Consider the following 17,527-nt stretch of genomic DNA (forward strand, 5'->3'; position numbering starts at 1 on the left):
TTTCTGAGTAGAGTGAATTTCATTATTTCTCTGAATTATATTTTCAGTCGCTATATCTCTTTAAAAACTGTGAAGACTCCTTATTATCCAACTATGCTTCGTAGAGTACAAATAACGCGCGAAACGAGTACAAATATCACGCGATATTTTTACTCCAGAACTATCCGCGAAATTCGCCCGCACCGAAATGACAATTTGGTATGTTGGATAATAAATCTATTATTAGACGTTTTGTTGTGTAGTAACTCTGGTATCGCTGGGTATTTTTTCTAGTTGTTTGTATTTTGACTCGCTCTACGGGCTCGTCAAATTACGGCACAACTCGTAAAAGTACTCAGCGATACTACACAAAAAAACGTCTAATAAGACATACCTATTTACTTATCAGACTTCCAAGTACGCAACAATAACACGAATTAAATTTAGAAATTCTCTGAGAGCCTTAACGAACTTCGCCGGCTAAACACGTACGTTCAATAAAACCTTTTATTATCCAGCTACACTACAAGTATCATGCGGTATTCGTACTCCATAGAGCTGGTTAGACAGGTTTTCTCGCATCGCGCAAGCGACGAATTGGACTGAATATACAAAAAAAATGCTGACAATTGAATCGTTTTTCTGACGACAAAGAGTCGGAATAAGTGGCGAATATTGATCCAAGTTTATTAGATAAATCGTACGAAGAAAAGCAGTTGGACGACAGTGACAGTTTCATCATTTATTGAAGATAATAGAAACAGCAACACACAACGCGCCGTAAAAAACTACCCGAAAAAAAATTTCCGCGAAATTCGCCCACGCTGAAATAACAATTTGGCGTGTTGGGTAATAAATAACTTATTAAACGTTTTGGCGTGTCGTATCGATGAGTATTTGTGTTTTTACTCGCCCTACGGGCTCATCAAAATACGGCACAACTCGTAAAAATACTCGGCGACGCTACACAACAAAATGTCCAATAAGATATATAAAGATCTCCTGGTGTTATTTGAGGCAAGGCCTCAAACTACTTAGCTGTGGGCGATAAATGAAATATGATATAATTTACACAGATTTTGTAAAAGTTTTCACTCAACTCAATCAAGAAACGGTGCTGAGCTACGTTAAATGTGTCGTTACGCCGGGACCCGTATGTTTCATACTCACGTCAATACAAGATCGTTCCTTAACTTAAAATTGATTCTTCCTCGCATCGCGTCACAGTCTGACTATGAATATTGGAAAACTACTTGATAATCAAGCAAGTGAATGCTTTTCAGTAAATTGATTCTAAAAATATTATTTTTTACTCGTGATCAGGTGTAGAGAAGTGTGAAGATCTCAAATAGAAACATGGAGACTGTGGCATTAAACTGAGTCTGCCGGAAACCATCCCCCAAAACTCCTCGTCCTTTAAAGAACTTTAAAGCAAAGCTTTTGAAGAGAAGGAACCGAAAGATGTAAAACTACAAAGGTCAAGGAGGAATAGGGTGAATTGTAAGAAGATATTTCCAACACTCCTTTGTTAAGTTGACTTTTCTTTATTCCTCTTTCTTACACAACTTTCTACCTTAATTGGGAATTAGCTCAGATCATTGTGTGAGAATGCTGGTCACCAACTTATAAAAGGTGACACTTACTAATGCCTCATAATTTCTCTCTTTACTGGAGAATCACGTCAAGTTAGGTGAAAAAGTTCCCGCATACTAACTATGTACCTTCGAGAGATTTACGCTCAACATAATCATTTTCTACCATTAATTTCTTAGTCTTGCGGTCAAGGTCGGGAAAAACAAAAACAAGATTGACAATATGAAAATTATAATGGACTTATCGACAGAACTAGAATCATCCTAAGAGAAAATAGTCTTTGAAATCTAATAATGAAATAAATACCATAAAGAAAGCTATGATGACTGATTTTGCGTCTTCTTTCAGCTTATTTGCTATCACACCTATTCCTTTGTGTGGAAAATGAATAGTTTGAGAAAGAAAACAAAAGTATAGAAAATCGCCTCTCATCTTGAAGTCTAACGAACAGCGCATTGATAGTAAATGTCACAGAAAATCAACTAAATTCCAATGCGTACATACGAAACAAAAGAAATATTAGAAGCCACTTTGTGGCGCAATCTTCCTCTAGGAGTGACAAACCATCGAGAAGCAGAGAGCAGTCGACCGAGGAGGCCTGTAACTAGGTCTATTTCACCGCAAGCGAAGTGCAGGCTCAGACTCCCGTGTGAATCTCATAACGGGGACAGAACCTAAAAACATCCACAGCTTTTACAGCATATGTTGAACTTTAGTGGGCTCATACTGTAAACCATAACTTGACAACACAGGCAACAGTGACCAGTCAATAGAATTTCTACTGAATCCCTATACATTCGAGTCTCTCTTTGTCTTGGTTTCTCGATTACAGAACTTGTAAGCCTTTACTCCTAACGGCTGGGAGAATCGAGTGCGTTTGGCGATAGGCTGTAAATAATTTGGTAACTATCTCCCAAATATATTTGGGAGATATCTATGGCCTTTTTACGCGAGGCGAAAAAATAATTGCCTTTGCTTGCAGAAGTGTCATAAACGATATTGTCCATTTCCAGAATTACTCACATGACGCCAACAAGAAAAGAAAATGTTTCGGTTTAGTAAATGAAAAACGAGCCAGAAGAATTAGTGAGTATTGCAAAATGGTTGCAGTTTTTTCTGCTTTTCGAGGGCTTATATTTAAGGTTAAAGAAGGAGATCGGTTAAAACCAAAGGGAACTACTTTTTGAATGGAAATATAGAAGTAAAATATGTATTTTACTGATATGGCTTCTAGGATTTGTATTAATTATACAACTTTGTTAGCATAACTTGATACAGCGGACAGTCCATTTGAAGAAACAAGGATCGTTACATCGTTCGCAGCGCCCGTGGGCAAGATGAGGCAAATCCTGAGAATCTCTGAGATTACCCTGAGATTACTTGCAATGGCACTTTGTTAGCCAACGTTATAGCTGCTAAGACTTGAGATTGATGAAGAGCTATCTTTCTCTAAGCATATTTCGACTGTTTGTAAGAAAGGTACACAATTAGAGAATATTATGAATTGTCTCCCCCTTAAACAAAGATTACTTTATTACAATACTTTGATCAGGCCAGTAATTAATTATGCAAGTGTTCTCTGGACTAATTTTGATAAGGAAAGCCTTGGGCGGATCCTGAAGCTTCAAAAACGAGCAGTTAGAGTTATTCTGAGTGCCCACCCCCCCCCCCCCCCGTCTCTAGCACCATCAGTTCCCTTGTTTAATCGGCTGAAATGGTTGCCTTTTTATAAAGACGCTTTTTAAAATATCTGAATGTAAAATTGCTTGTAAGCGATTACAAGGTGATATTCCTGTTCATCTAAACAATCTACTTAAATTAAACAGTAACATTCACAGTAAACAAACCAGATACTGTAATTTTCACCCAACCTCTCCGAGGTATAATCGCGAAACAGAAGGAGGCACAACTTTTACCGTCACAACTTGCAAAGCATGGAACAGTTTATCTTTGCCTGTAAGGCAAAGGGATTCAGTGGATTCTTTAAAAAAAAAAAGCATTGTAGAATGAGTGTTTTAAACAACAGCAGAATCTTGATAATTTTTCTATTTAAGTTACTTGATGAATTATGACATGATTATGATGCCTTTTATTTTTAATAGCTTTTATTTATTACTTTATCGTTTATTTCTTAGTTTATTATTATTTAGAGGGCCACAAGTTTATTAGCTCCGACTATTTCGTGCTAACCCTCATGAAATAAAGACTTTACTCACTTACTTACTTACTTACTTACTTACTTACTTACTTACTTACCTGTGTTCTGATTGGCTACCCGAGCGGGTAAGATGGGTCCATCTTGCTCACGTGAGTTTGTGGTGCTACAAACAAAGTTGGCTTTCTTTCCCGGCTCTCAAAGTAAACAAGTCATTCTGAATTCTTAATAAAGCGAAATCTTTTTGCCATATAATAAATCCTTTATTAGCAAAGCTTGTTCGGTCAAGATAGCTGAATATTAGCCGAGTTGTTTTTTCGTATTTTTATGGACCGAGATGAAGCCGAAGCTTGTTTGGTCAAGATGGCTGGAAATTAGCCTCGTTCTGTTTTTGCATATTTATGGACCGAGGCGAGGTCAAGGTCCATAAAAATGTGAAAAAACAACTCGGCTAATATCCAGCCATCTTGACCGAACAAGCTTGATTAATGACGCGTATGCATTAAAGAGGGCCAAGAAGACAAGAGAATTGTACATTCTTTGCTTCGTTGTTTCTGAACGCTAAACGGAAAAGCAGCAATCGCGAATCGCAAGTAAACACACTAAAAATAAACGCGTGTTTTTATAGACACCCATGGCGACTTGAAAGTGATTATCATAGTTTCCTAAGCGTAAAACAGCTAATAACTTTGTCGTTTGACTGAATGGCTTACTTTCTTCATCACCAGAACTAATGTTGCACGTGATAACATCGTGTAAATGATTGACGTCCCCTTCCTTTCAAAGCTTCCTACTCAGTCAGTAATTTAACAAATTGTGCCTGATCATATAAATTTAAGGGAACAGATGATCGTTTACCAAACTCTTAATCAATTTAATCAATAAGGAATGCTGAGGGAAGACAATATGTCATCGCATGCAAGTCAGCCATTTGTCCTTCCCCCTCAGACACAGCAGAACCTTTATCTGAATTTGTTCCATCGACTTTAGCAGCTGTGTAATTCTGTTCAGTGTGGAACATGTTCTCTCAGTGACGAAAAAAAAAACTTACTACTAAACACGAAATGAGAAATCAGCTTTATTACTTCCCGGCGACCATGAGATGGGCCCTTCCCTTTTGACACAGTTACCTGAAAATTCGTAAATATCCAACTCGTCTCCCGAAGGAACACAAAGACGCAAATTTTCGTAATGGATTCTAATTTTTATGAACATTCGACTGAAAAGGGATTCCCAATGAAAATATTGTCAATGTACAGGACCTTGTAGAACTTTTTTCCCCTGTGTTAATGCTGCGGCGCCCTCGATTCTGCGTGAGAAGACCTAAAATTTGTTGAATTAATGACTGAGTGGAAAGCTTGGAAAGGAAGGGGCCGTCAATCATTGATAGGATGTGATCACGTGCAACATAAGTTCTCCTGGTAATGAAGAAAGCAAGCCATTCAGTCAAACGACAAAATTACTAGCTGTTTTACCCGTGGTGCACTATAATAATCATTATAATAATCACTTATGTTCGGTGAAAAACAAGTTCAAGGTGAAGAAGGAAAGCAAACCTTTCACCATGTACATTAAATTGAATGTCGGCCTTATATAGTCCTAAGCTCTTCTACTTCATTACAAGTTCTTGGAAGTTCGTAAAATTTTGGAAAAAAAACTCAAACTCATCTACTAAGTAACGAGGCTACTACGTAAGTTCCAGCCTGGATTAACCTTGCCGCAGGACAAAACATTGTACTGTACCAGCTGCCAGCATCGGTAACTTCTTGTCATTTCGTTGACAGCACTAATAATAATAATAATAATTAGACTAACATAACTTTCCAAAAAATTCTCCCCTTTTCCCATCATACGCGTAATTGAAAAAATATATCGATTTTATTATTCAAACAAAAGCTATCAAACTACCACTCTGTTTACCTCCTCTCGAGGAGGTTTCGAGTGTAGACTGCCGATTATCTCAAATTTCTAAGTAAGCTTATTAATTAGGCCTGTTTTATACCTCTGAAATTCATAGGCTATGTTTTATTTTCTGGTTTAGATAGAATATAACTAGCCACCGCAAAGCTGCTTGCTAAAGACACCTGATCTCCTGGTGCCGGAAAATGTCGGCAAACGTGACCGGCGCAGCGATAAATGGAACACAGTCCATGTCGACCTGCTTCAACCCCACAGCAGTAAGAATTGGTTCCACCTTTGCTTACTGTCTGCTATCTGTTGTGTCACTGGCTGGAAATAGCCTCGTTGGAATCATCGTCTATAGGACTAAAACTCTGAGAACACCAACCAACATTTTGATTGTAAACATGGCCATGTCGGATCTGTTGTATCCGATTTTCTCCTTTACGAGGTGTTTGACAGAGATAAACACGGCCAGCAACTGGCTGATCAATGGTGCCCTTGGGCAAGCGTTGTGTAAGCTGAGTGTTTTCGCTGCAGATGTCTCAACTCTGGTGTCAGTTCAGAGCCTGGTGCTGCTAGCAGTGGATCGATTTGTAGCTGTGGTATTTCCTCTTCGCTTCCTACTGATCAGTTCAAAGCGGTGCCGGTACTTCACTCCCGTCATTTGGATCGTCGCCCTGGCAGTCCATTCTCTATACTTGTTCGCCTTGAAAGTTGTCGAGTATTCAGAGGGACTGGCGTGTGTCCGTGATTGGCATGGCGTATTTGGAGAGTCCTTTTCGCCTGCAGGCTACTTTCTGGGCTTGACCATTGTTGTCATCTTCGTCCCTTTAGTTTCGACTGCCGTACTTTACTTCGCCATCGCCTTAAGAATTAAATCCCAGAAGATTCCAGGCGAGCAATCAGCAAACGCAAGAAAACAGCGTTTGAAGAGAAAGAGAAATGTTCTGAAGCTGTCCATTGCCGTCGTGTTAGTTTTTGCTGTATGCTGGCTGCCATTCAGTATCATGGTCCTCTTCCATCTCTTTTCATCAGACAGTGCCGTGATATCATTTTGCAGTTTCCAATACTCTCAAGTTATTGTCCTTTTTCTTGCTCAGTCATACTGTGCTGTAAACCCTTCTATCTGTTTTATTTTCAGTGGTAATTATCGTCAAGGTCTTAAGAATCTACTTAGTTGTTTTTCTACGCATGAGGTTGCTTAGCTATCGTTTTCGTCCCAGCCTTTTGCATTTTGTTCAAACTTATCCAAAGATTGACTTGGCTCACCATACCGACTGGTTCTTTCTCCATAAAAATAACCAAACTTACGACATAGTTGGTGCGACGTGAAACATCCATCAACTGCATAATTCACTGTTTAGTGACAATAAGCTCTGCCTTTATAATTTTTGACTTGGTCAAACTGCTCTAAAAACTCTTCGCATTTATTGTACTTCATCCAAGCGTTAGCGTCAAGTTCTTATTAAAATCCTGAGCTGCTTTAAGGGGAGCCTTGTTTTATTGCGTCCGAGATTTTTAACCTAGCTTTTGATAAAAGTCAGTGGAAGCCAAGATCAAGGTTTTTCCTCTTTTTCTGTTGATCTATAATCAGCTGTACATGCAATAGAACTTTCAAATGTTATTGAGATAAACTGAGACATCTTTAAAACTCATTAAACTCAGTTGTTTCGCGAAATTCGCGAATGATCATTGAAGACATTAACTTACATCTTGTACATGGTTTTTCTTATACCAAGAGAATCTTTATCTAACGGTTCTAACCGTTGTTTGAACTCTGGCTTCGGGATTTCCTGTCAGTTCTATTTTGAATATCATACGGTTTTTAAAGCTTTAGACTCTACTTGTAAATAGCGAGTTTTCTGATCAATATGAAAAATAAATAGTATCGAGAAAGCTACAGAGGCTGTTTTTGAGTTTGGGATCACGATTAGTCTTTTCTATGCTGGAAATTGGAGAATTTGAAAATCAAAGAATAAATAGATACATATGATGCACGACCTCGCAGTAGATAGCGCTATTTAAGCAATAGCGAAAATCAGACCTGAAAAAAATCAGGCCTGTACGGGATTCGAACCACTGACCTCTGCGATACTCGTGCAGCGCTCTACCAATTGAGCTAACAAGCCAACTGGGAGCAGGCCGTTAAGTTGATTCGTAATATATGAACTTCATATATTTCATTGTATCTAATAAATAGATAAATAAATGAGATAAAAGATAATCTAGGGGAGAGAAGATCACCTCTCTTCAGGAAGCCCAACGAACAGAGTGCAGAGCGCTGCACTAGTATCGCAGAGGTCAGTGGTTCGAATCCCGTACAGGCCTGAAATTTTTTTCAGGTCTGATTTTCACTATTGCTCAAATAGTGCTTTACTGCGAAGGATCGTTCACATATACGTCTCATAACCGCAGTTCATACATATGTTTCATATGTTTGTTGTTGTTTGATTTATCATCTACGGGTTTATGTCGAATTAATTTGATGGCCTGCTCCCAGTTGGCTTGTTAGCTCAATTGGTAGAGCGCTGCACTAGTATCGCAGAGGTCAGTGGTTCGAATCCCGTACAGGCCTGAAATTTTTTTCAGGTCTGATTTTCACTATTGCTCAAATAGTGCTTTACTGCGAAGGATCGTTCACATATACGTCTCATAACCGCAGTTCATACATATGTTTCATATGTTTGTTGTTGAACAGAAGTTTGTTTACGAAACCTTCGGTCACATCTCTTTGTATTGTGAATAAATGTCACAGAGTCTATGAAGATGTTAACTAAAATTCAACGAGTTCTTACTAATGAGACCACCAAAATAATGGAAGTCATTTTGTAACGACCTTCTTCTAGGAGTGATAAACCCTTGAGAAACAGAAGGCAGTCGATCGAGGGGGCTTGTAATTAAATATACATGACTGCAAACGAGGGGCAGACTAAGGACATGTCTGACTGCTGTGAGCCTGCAACGGGAACAGAACCCAAAACCACCTGGCATTTCACTGCGCATGTTTACTTTTAATGGCTTGGTATGAGTAGATATAAATGATAATTAAACAAAGCCATGATGACAGCTCACGTCTTTATTGCTATTTGCCTTTTTAATGGATAGCTTCTGACACTTATTGCCTATTGACACCATTATTAAAACATTTTTAGTTAAACTGAATAAAAATTGGCAACAAGAAACCGAAAACTTAGGCTTCAAGTAATCACCAAATTTTTGCAGTATTTAAAATCGACACATCATTTATAAAGCATTTTATGTGAAGAAGCCAATTTCAAACCATGTTTGACAAACAACTTTAAAACATAAAACTGTTTTAGCTTTGTTTTTAATTTTTGCACAACGCCTCTCGGCGGACACTGTAGACTATAAAACTAAAAGAAACGTCACGGAATTGGAACAAGAAAAAATTTGTGCCAATCAAGTACATCTATTGTTGAAGGATCCCGATATAACTAGCTTTTAGTTGACAAAGAGTGACACCTTATAAGAAATTCTTTCAGTGTGTTTTGAAACTCTTGTCGTTCTTATTAAACGTAGCACGTGTCGAATTTGTTCTTAAAAGACACGGTAGCGCTTCTCCTTTTTGGACATAATAATAATAATAATAATAATAATAATAATAATAATTAAAAATTCATAACGCGCCTTTTCCATGCGGATATGATCAAAAGCGCGATACAATGCTATTAAAAAGTTAGAGAGCATATTAAAACTCAAAAGTACATAGTAATTAAAGCTCAAAGGTAAATAAAGCTAAAAAATTGAAATAAAAACTCTAGGTACGTGGCGTAAAATTTTTATAAACATTACTTATGAAAGGCAAGTCTAAAGAGATGCGTTTTAAGTAAAGATTTAAAACGTTCAAAATTGTCCTCACGACGGATGTGAAGGGGCAGATCGTTTCATAAGTTAGGGGCAGCAGATGAAAAGGCGCAATCCTCTACAGTCTTTTTCGGCTTTAAACTAGGACATATTAATGTAAGACCATTAGCTGAACGGAGACTATAGCGCGGCTGTTCTTTCATAGTGATCAAGTCACTCAAGTACCCAGGCGCATAACCATAGATAGCTTTGAAAGTAAGAAGAAGGTTTCTAAAATCGATTTTAAATATAACAGGAAGCCAATGTAACGAACATAGTACAGGTGTTAGGTGACTGTAGCGAGGTACATTAGATATAAGCCTAGCAGCTGCATTCTGCAGGCGTTTCAGTTTACATGGGTGAACAGAGGATAAACCAAATAGAAGACTGTTAGGAGAATGGTTCGTTGTGTTCTGGTTTGTCCCTTTGGTTATAGTTGCCATAATCTACTTTGCTCTTACGATAAAAATCAAATCCCAATTGATACTAGGCGAGCTGTCAAACAACACAAGAAATGAGCGTTTGAAGAGAGAAAGAAATTTACTGAATGAGATACAAGGAAATATATGAAGTTCATATATTTTGTACTGCGGTATTAGATACATATGATGCACGATCCTCGCAGTAGATAGCGCTATTTAAGCAATAGCGAAAATCAGACCTGAAAAAAATCAGGCCTTTACGGGACTCGAACCACTGACCTCTGCGATACTAGTGCAGCGCTCTACCAATTGAGCTAACAGGCAGTACAAAATATATGAACTTCATATATTTCATTGTATCTCATTTATCACTTTCACGGGTTTGTTACAAATCAACTTAACGGCCTGCTCCCAGTTGGCTTGTTAGCTCAATTGGTAGAGCGCTGCACTAGTATCGCAGAGGTCAGTGATTCGAGTCCCGTACAGGCCTGATTTTTTTTCAGGTCTGATTTTCGCTATTGCATAAATAGCGCTATCTACTGCGAGGATCGTGCATCATATGTATCTAATACCGCAGTACAAAATATATGAACTTCATATATTTCATTGTATCTCATTTATCACTTTCACGGGTTTATTACTAATGAACTTAACAGCCTGCTCCCAGTTGGCTTGTTAGCTCAAATGGTAGAGCGCTGCACTAGTATCGCAGTGGTCAGTGGTTCGAGTACCGTACAGGCCTGATTTTTTTCAGGTCTGATTTTCGCTATTGCTTAAATAGCGCTATCTACTGCGAGGATCGTGCATCAAACGTATCTAATACCGCAGTTCAAAGTATATGAACTTCATATATTCATTGTGTCTCATTTATCACTTTCGCGGGTTTATTACGAATCAACTTAACGGCCTGCTCCCAGTTGGCTTGTTAGCTCAATTGGTAGAGCGCTGCACTAGTATCGCAGAGGTCAGTGGTTCGAGTCCCGTACAGGCCTGATTTTTTTCAGGTCTGATTTTCGCTATTGCATAAATAGTGCTATCTACTTCGAGGATCGTGCATCATACGTATCTAATACCGCAGTTCAAAATATATGAACTTCATATATTCATTGTGTCTCATTTATCACTTTCGCGGGTTTATTACGAATCAACTTAACGGCCTGCTCCCAGTTGGCTTCTTAGCTCAATTGGTAGAGCGCTGCACTAGTATCGCAGTGGTCAGTGGTTCGAGTCCCGTACAGGCCTGATTTTTTTCATGTCTGATTTTCGCGATTGCATAAATAGCGCTATCTACTGCGAGGATCGTGCATCATACGTAATCCTGTTTAGATAATCAAGTAGTAATAACAACTAATATAAGTGGTCTGTTGCAAATTACTGTTTCTTGTCTATCCCTCTTTGTAACACAGGAAAAAGAGAAAGATACCAGCTTACTTCAGACCAAGCTTTATAAAGCGGTATCAGTTGTAGTTGGCACCACACCAGAGGTTCAAAAACTAGATCAAGCGAGAAGACGTCACAAGAGCAAACCAAACAACATAGTGCTAGCAAATGACTACCAGACGAAACTTTCTTTAGTGCAATCAAAAGTCTTGGCTGAACAACGCAAACTCAAGAAAAAATTCGAGGAATGGGAGAAAGAGTTCTTTGTGACTCACAATTGTTTGCTGGCATTACCTGAAGATATAAACAACGATGCAACAGCAAAGGAGCTAAAGAAAAAAATTAAGTTTGCGGATGGACTGTTAAATGAATGGAAAATGGACGCCCTGGGTTGTAAATAATTATTGAGAAATGTACATAAGTCTTGTTTTGGACCGTCTGATACGTAATAATTCATGTCACTGAGGTTGCGTTGTCAATAAACAATAACAAACATAATATTTTAAAGGTTTATGGCAACCTTATTAAGCCATTAGTAATAAATTTATACTTTAAACCATACCTTTTCTCTTGGCCTTGAAAGAAGCTTGTTTCTGACCTTAAAATAAGATATTACAGTAATGATCCACGCTTATCTCGTTGGACCTTTTCTCGGAATTACCGCTGGAGAAAGCAAAAATGACATTGTGGGCTAAATAACTTGTTTCCTTTTCTGGATTGTCTGCCACTCGGGCACTGGGAACGATATTGATCTTGACGAAAAATTTCCTCCCGCCAACCTCCCGCCATTATTTAGATTGAGCGCGGGAATCTGTGTAATCATCATGATGGGAAAAAAAGTCGTGAAAACACAACTGAAGAAAAACGAAACATGCACAGGGAGAGGAAAAAACGAAAACGACAGCAAAGAAGCCTCGAGAAGGAGAGAACACTTGCCTTGGAATTACAAAAAGAAAAGGATCGTCTCACGAGGCAGCGACAGGTATACGAGTATGAGAGGTAATCCCCGCCATAACTGTCTTTTCATTTTATGGCACTGTTTTCCTGTTTATTGTAGCACGTTTCATTTCACTGTAGACGTCTCTTTTCCGTGAAAAGCATATTCCGCAGTTTTGCACAAGTACATTTTGTACAATGACATTAACTACACCTTAAAGCACTCTCGTAGAATAGGGAGGCTTAGTTTTTGCAGAATTCGGCTTCGTGAATTTGTCACAATTGAATCTCTTGAATTTCACGAAATTCAACTCCCTGGGCTGCTTTGTCAGCGGTTTTACTTCAAATACAAGAAGGGGGCGGTCACTCAGCATAAAACATGGCCTCCGCGTGCGAAGTCGGGGAATGTCTCCGTGTTCACCTCAATGATGTAGTAAGATTTTTAGAGAGTGGTAACAACGACTGCGATACCTTAGATTATGCAATTTTCCGATTAGATTGGGTCTTAAATGTGCTTGCGAGATACTTGGACACTGAAGGTACAGGAGCGATAAACGCACGCGTAATCGACCTCGTTTGCGCACTGGTGGCCCAAGCTCTGTCACAGGCTCTTTCAAAGTGAATAATTAAAGAGTTTGTATCGTGGTTTTGTTGGACTTGCTTTTGAGCTCCGTAAATGTAAAGTTGTGTGAAATAATCACAGAAATGAAGTCTTAACTTCATAGAGAGTAGTCTGTGTTGTTCTCCTCGCGATTTGAGGCCGTTTTGATGTGTTTGAGCTTGACGCCCTAAATTACCGTGCTTAAAATACGGGAAGGTCGGAAACTTCTGTTGACACATACTCGCCAAAATCGCTCGAAAACAACACTTAATACTTTCCCTCGAATCAAAACTCGGCAGCACGAAAGCCAAATAGTTTCCCTTTAAGTTCACTGAAAAAAATCCCACAAAAGTCGGTTTGTCGTGCAACCAATCCAGCGAGAATTTCAAATGAACGGCCGTTCCGAATTCTTCTAATGCGTGGAAAGAACTTCTTGTGCAGCTGAGAGACCGTTAATGCGCGGTCAACCTAGAACCTAGTCAAATCTCTCTCAACGGGTCCTCCACATAGTAATCTAACACCAACTCTTCACACATACTAAGGTACCCCGGGTAAGAGGATATTTGTAAAAATCCATTGAAAACAGTGAAGATGGACAGCATCGACGATCTAGTCAAGTCGATGAGTTTTGTTGCTTAGAATGATTAGGTAAATTAAAATGTCTAGCGACTGGTTTCGATGTGTCCTTGTTATTCCTTTCCACGTCTCGAAGGTGTTCTCGGAATCGGTCACCTAGTCTTCTGCCTGTTTCGCCGACGTATATCTTTTTGCAATAAGTGCAAGTTATGCAATAGATTACATTGGCGGAGGTGTACGTGAAGTGATCGGTGATCTTAATGGATCGTTTAGGTCCCGATATTTTATCAGTGTTGTGAATGAAAGGACACGTTTTGCATCGTGCACGAGCGCATTTAAAAGTGCCTGGTTGGTCATTAGTCTGAAAAGAACTTCTGACCAAAAAATTGCTTATGTTTTTGTCGCGTTTGAATGAAATGAGCGGAGGCTGCGAAAAGATAGTGCTTGTCTCTGGATCGTTTTGAAGTAATTTAAAGTTTTTAAGAATGATGGATTTTAACTTAGTGGTTGTGAGGGTGAAACGTGAGAGTGAATGGAATGCGGTCGGAATCTTCCTTATGCGACGTTTGTAGTGCTGAATGTCGATCAATAAGTTGGGCGCGGTGGTAACCCGCTTGAACGACAGAAACAGGGTAACCACGTTTATCGAAAAACTGGCATATTGACTCTGATTTGTGGTGGAAATCAGAGTCATCACTACATAAACGACGAAGTCTTAGAAACTGAGAAAAAGGAGTGGAATTCTTAACGTGAGATGGATGCGAAGACGAATATAACAATTAATTATGCGAGTCTGTAGGTTTGTAATACACACTAGTGCATAAACCGTTACCTTCAATTGAAACTTTGATGTCTAAAAAGGATAAAGAATTATCAGAAATTTCCCATTATCACAACACTGATAAAATATCGGGACCGAAACGATCCATTAAGATCACCGATCACTTCACGTGCACCACCTCCAATGTAATCTATTGCATAACTTGCACTTATTGCAAAAAGACATACATCGGCGAAACAGGATGACAAGGACACATCGAAACCAGTCGCTAGACATTTTAATTTACCTAATCATTCTAAGCAACATATGGCAATCTGCGGTCTTTCCTTACCCTTAGGTAGCACGGAAAGCCGTAAAAATCTTGAACAAAAGCTCATCTTTCAAACCGGCAGTCTAAATCCCACTGGGATCAACGAACGCTTTTCATTCCACTAATTTATTCTTGTTTTTCTCGTTGCCATGTTCCCACCAATAACGTAGCTCCATTTTCTGCCTTTAAAAGCACACTCAACCCACAATTCCTCTATTCGCTCCGACGAAAGGGCTAACGCTCGAAACGTCAGCTTTTGTAATCTTTTCGGTGGCCAATTTACCATTTCAACTTTGTTGATATATCCAAATTATCCCAGCGGTGGTATTTTGCCTTTACCTGTATTGAACGGTCAGTCAAAGCAGATATCTATAAAATTGAATCCACGTTTATCTCCCAAAATCAATGCTAGTAGTATCTTTTTGAACAAGTTTTTGTACATTAAATGGTCAACTATGGCATAAAATGAAATTTTAACCCTTTTTTTGTAATACCCCTTGTCTATGGAACCTGTGTTAAGCGGTCATCATATAATTCCGTCTGAAGTCGAGTTTATTAGTCGATATGTTGATATGTACAAGATAAATTTTGCGTAGAATTGTCCGCGCGCATACAACTTATTTATCTATTTATTTGTTCATTTATTTATTCATTTACTTTATTTTTGCGGTGGTCGCATAAAAAGGTAGTATCAATTCTACCTAGAATATCTTTGGCAAACTATCTACAAACCATCCCCGAACAGTCGAACACAATCGATTCTTATTGTCGTTGGGTTCACAAGTTCTCTTATCGAGAAACCAAGAGTAAGGAAAGAAAACCATTCGCTAGGATCTCGTTAAGTTCCATTTGGTGTTTCATTTCTGTTTTGCTGCTGCACATGGGGTCTGTGTGACGCTTCCAGACACAAAATGGGATAATTCGTAAGACGGGAAAACAGCTACTCGCCACCAACGATACAATGAAATTTACGGCTGAAATATCAGACTCGGAAATTTCATTCTTGCCACAAAAGTGTACAGAAGCGAGAGATTTAACAGGGAAATTGACGCTTGACGCCGGTGCAAAGGCATTACAAAGCGACGAATACCTCTAATTTCAATACAGGAATTTTCATTCGTGTCATCACTAGGCGTAAAGAAAGGACCATGCCTAAAAAGTAGAAGCGCTACTGTGTCTTATAAAAACAAATTCGACACGCGCAACGTTTTATAAGAACGACAAGAGTTTCAAAACACACCAAAAAAATACCCAGGGTAACTTAAAGCAAGCACTCTATTCATACAATGGTTCTGTCGAGAAATGAAAGGAAAAGAGTCTAGCGATTCGCTTCGGACCCAGCGCTTGAGTGCCACTTTACTATTTGCCATATTTCTGTTGATCTTTGCACATTTCCATTTTCCCTCAAGCAGCCCTCATTGAATGTATAATTCATGCATAAAGATAAAACCATGAATAATTGAAAATTGCGACGAAATTATTGGAAATGTTAACGACACTCGGTTGGCAATCTGCGCATCAATTATCGTTCATTACTGTGAGGGTCGCTTTCGTAAATTTCGTTGAAATTTAGTTGATTTCTTGATCGACTCTGTGATATTTATTCACAATACAAAGAAATGTGGCCAAAGGTTTCGTAAACAAACTTCTTTTCGTAAGGCTTCATAAAGGAGGGTGATTTTCTCTCCTCTTGATTATCTTTTATTTTATTTATTGATTTATTTTTTTCAGTTTCAAATTTTCCAATTTCCATAGAAAAGACTAATCGTAATCCCAAACTCAAAAGGTTGAAGGCTTCTTGATACTATTTATTTTTTATATTGATCAGATAATTAGTTATCTACCAGTAGAGTCTAAAGTGTTAAAACCGTATGATATTCACAATAGAAACGCAAATCCTGAAACCAGAGTTCAAACAACGGTTAGAACCGTTGGACGAAGTTTCTCTATGTATAGGATGTAAGTTAATGTCTCCAACTGATATCATTCGCGAATTTCGCGAAACAACTAAGTTTAATGAGTTTCAAAGATATCCCAGTTTATCTCAATAACATTTATAGCTATTTTGCATGTACAGCTGATTATAGAGAAACGAAAAAGAGGCTGAAAACCTCGAACTTCGCTTCCACTGACTTTCATCGAAAGCTAGGTTAAAAACCTCGGATTCAATAAAACAAGGCTTCCCTTAAAGCAGCTGAGGATATTACTGAGAACTTGACACTAACACTTGGATGAAATAAAATAAATGCAAAGAGTTTCTAGAGCAGTTTGACCAAGTCAGAAATTATAAAGGAAGAGCTTATTTTTACTAAACAGTGAATAGCTTTCCTTCAAATTCATATAATCGATTTTTTTTTTTAAATTAAGGGTATGATCGGAAAAATGACAATTTTCGAAACTTCTAAGTTATTCTCGTTGTAACTATTATATGATTTTTATTAGTACTTTTAACGAAATGGTAAGAAAACAACTCCAGAAATAGCCCAGCTACAGATGTTTACTGATGTTGAATAACAGTTGACAGCTGGTACGAATGATCACGTAGCTATTTTGCATGTACAGCTGATTATAGAGAAACGAAAAAGAGGCTGAAAACCTCGAACTTCGCTTCCACTGACTTTCATCGAAAGCTAGGTTAAAAACCTCGGATTCAATAAAACAAGGCTTCCCTTAAAGCAGCTGAGGATATTACTGAGAACTTGACACTAACACTTGGATGAAATAAAATAAATGCAAAGAGTTTCTAGAGCAGTTTGACCAAGTCAGAAATTATAAAGGAAGAGCTTATTTTTACTAAACAGTGAATAGCTTTCCTTCAAATTCATATAATCGATTTTTTTTTTTAAATTAAGGGTATGATCGGAAAAATGACAATTTTCGAAACTTCTAAGTTATTCTCGTTGTAACTATTATATGATTTTTATTAGTACTTTTAACGAAATGGTAAGAAAACAACTCCAGAAATAGCCCAGCTACAGATGTTTACTGATGTTGAATAACAGTTGACAGCTGGTACGAATGATCACGT

At 38.3% G+C, this 17,527-nt stretch overlaps 1 protein-coding gene across 1 annotated transcript; it reads left to right on the forward strand.

The window, feature by feature from the left end:
• The first annotated feature begins 5,789 nt into the window (after positions 1-5,789).
• LOC148719538 (QRFP-like peptide receptor) lies at positions 5,790-7,614 on the forward strand. Its single transcript, XM_088741418.1, has one exon. The coding sequence runs from the start codon at positions 5,833-5,835 to the stop codon at positions 6,832-6,834; it is 1,002 nt and encodes a 333-aa protein (XP_088597544.1). The 5' UTR covers positions 5,790-5,832; the 3' UTR covers positions 6,835-7,614.
• The last annotated feature ends 9,913 nt before the right edge of the window (positions 7,615-17,527 follow it).

The sequence above is a fragment of the Stylophora pistillata genome, chromosome 12 (genome assembly GCF_964205215.1).
Source record: "Stylophora pistillata chromosome 12, jaStyPist1.2, whole genome shotgun sequence".
NCBI lineage: Eukaryota > Metazoa > Cnidaria > Anthozoa > Scleractinia > Pocilloporidae > Stylophora > Stylophora pistillata.

Excerpts from the sequence above, each read along its gene's own strand:
- LOC148719538 (XM_088741418.1), top strand. The coding sequence starts at position 5,833 with ATGTCGGCAAACGTGACCGGCGCAGCGATAAATGGAACACAGTCCATG.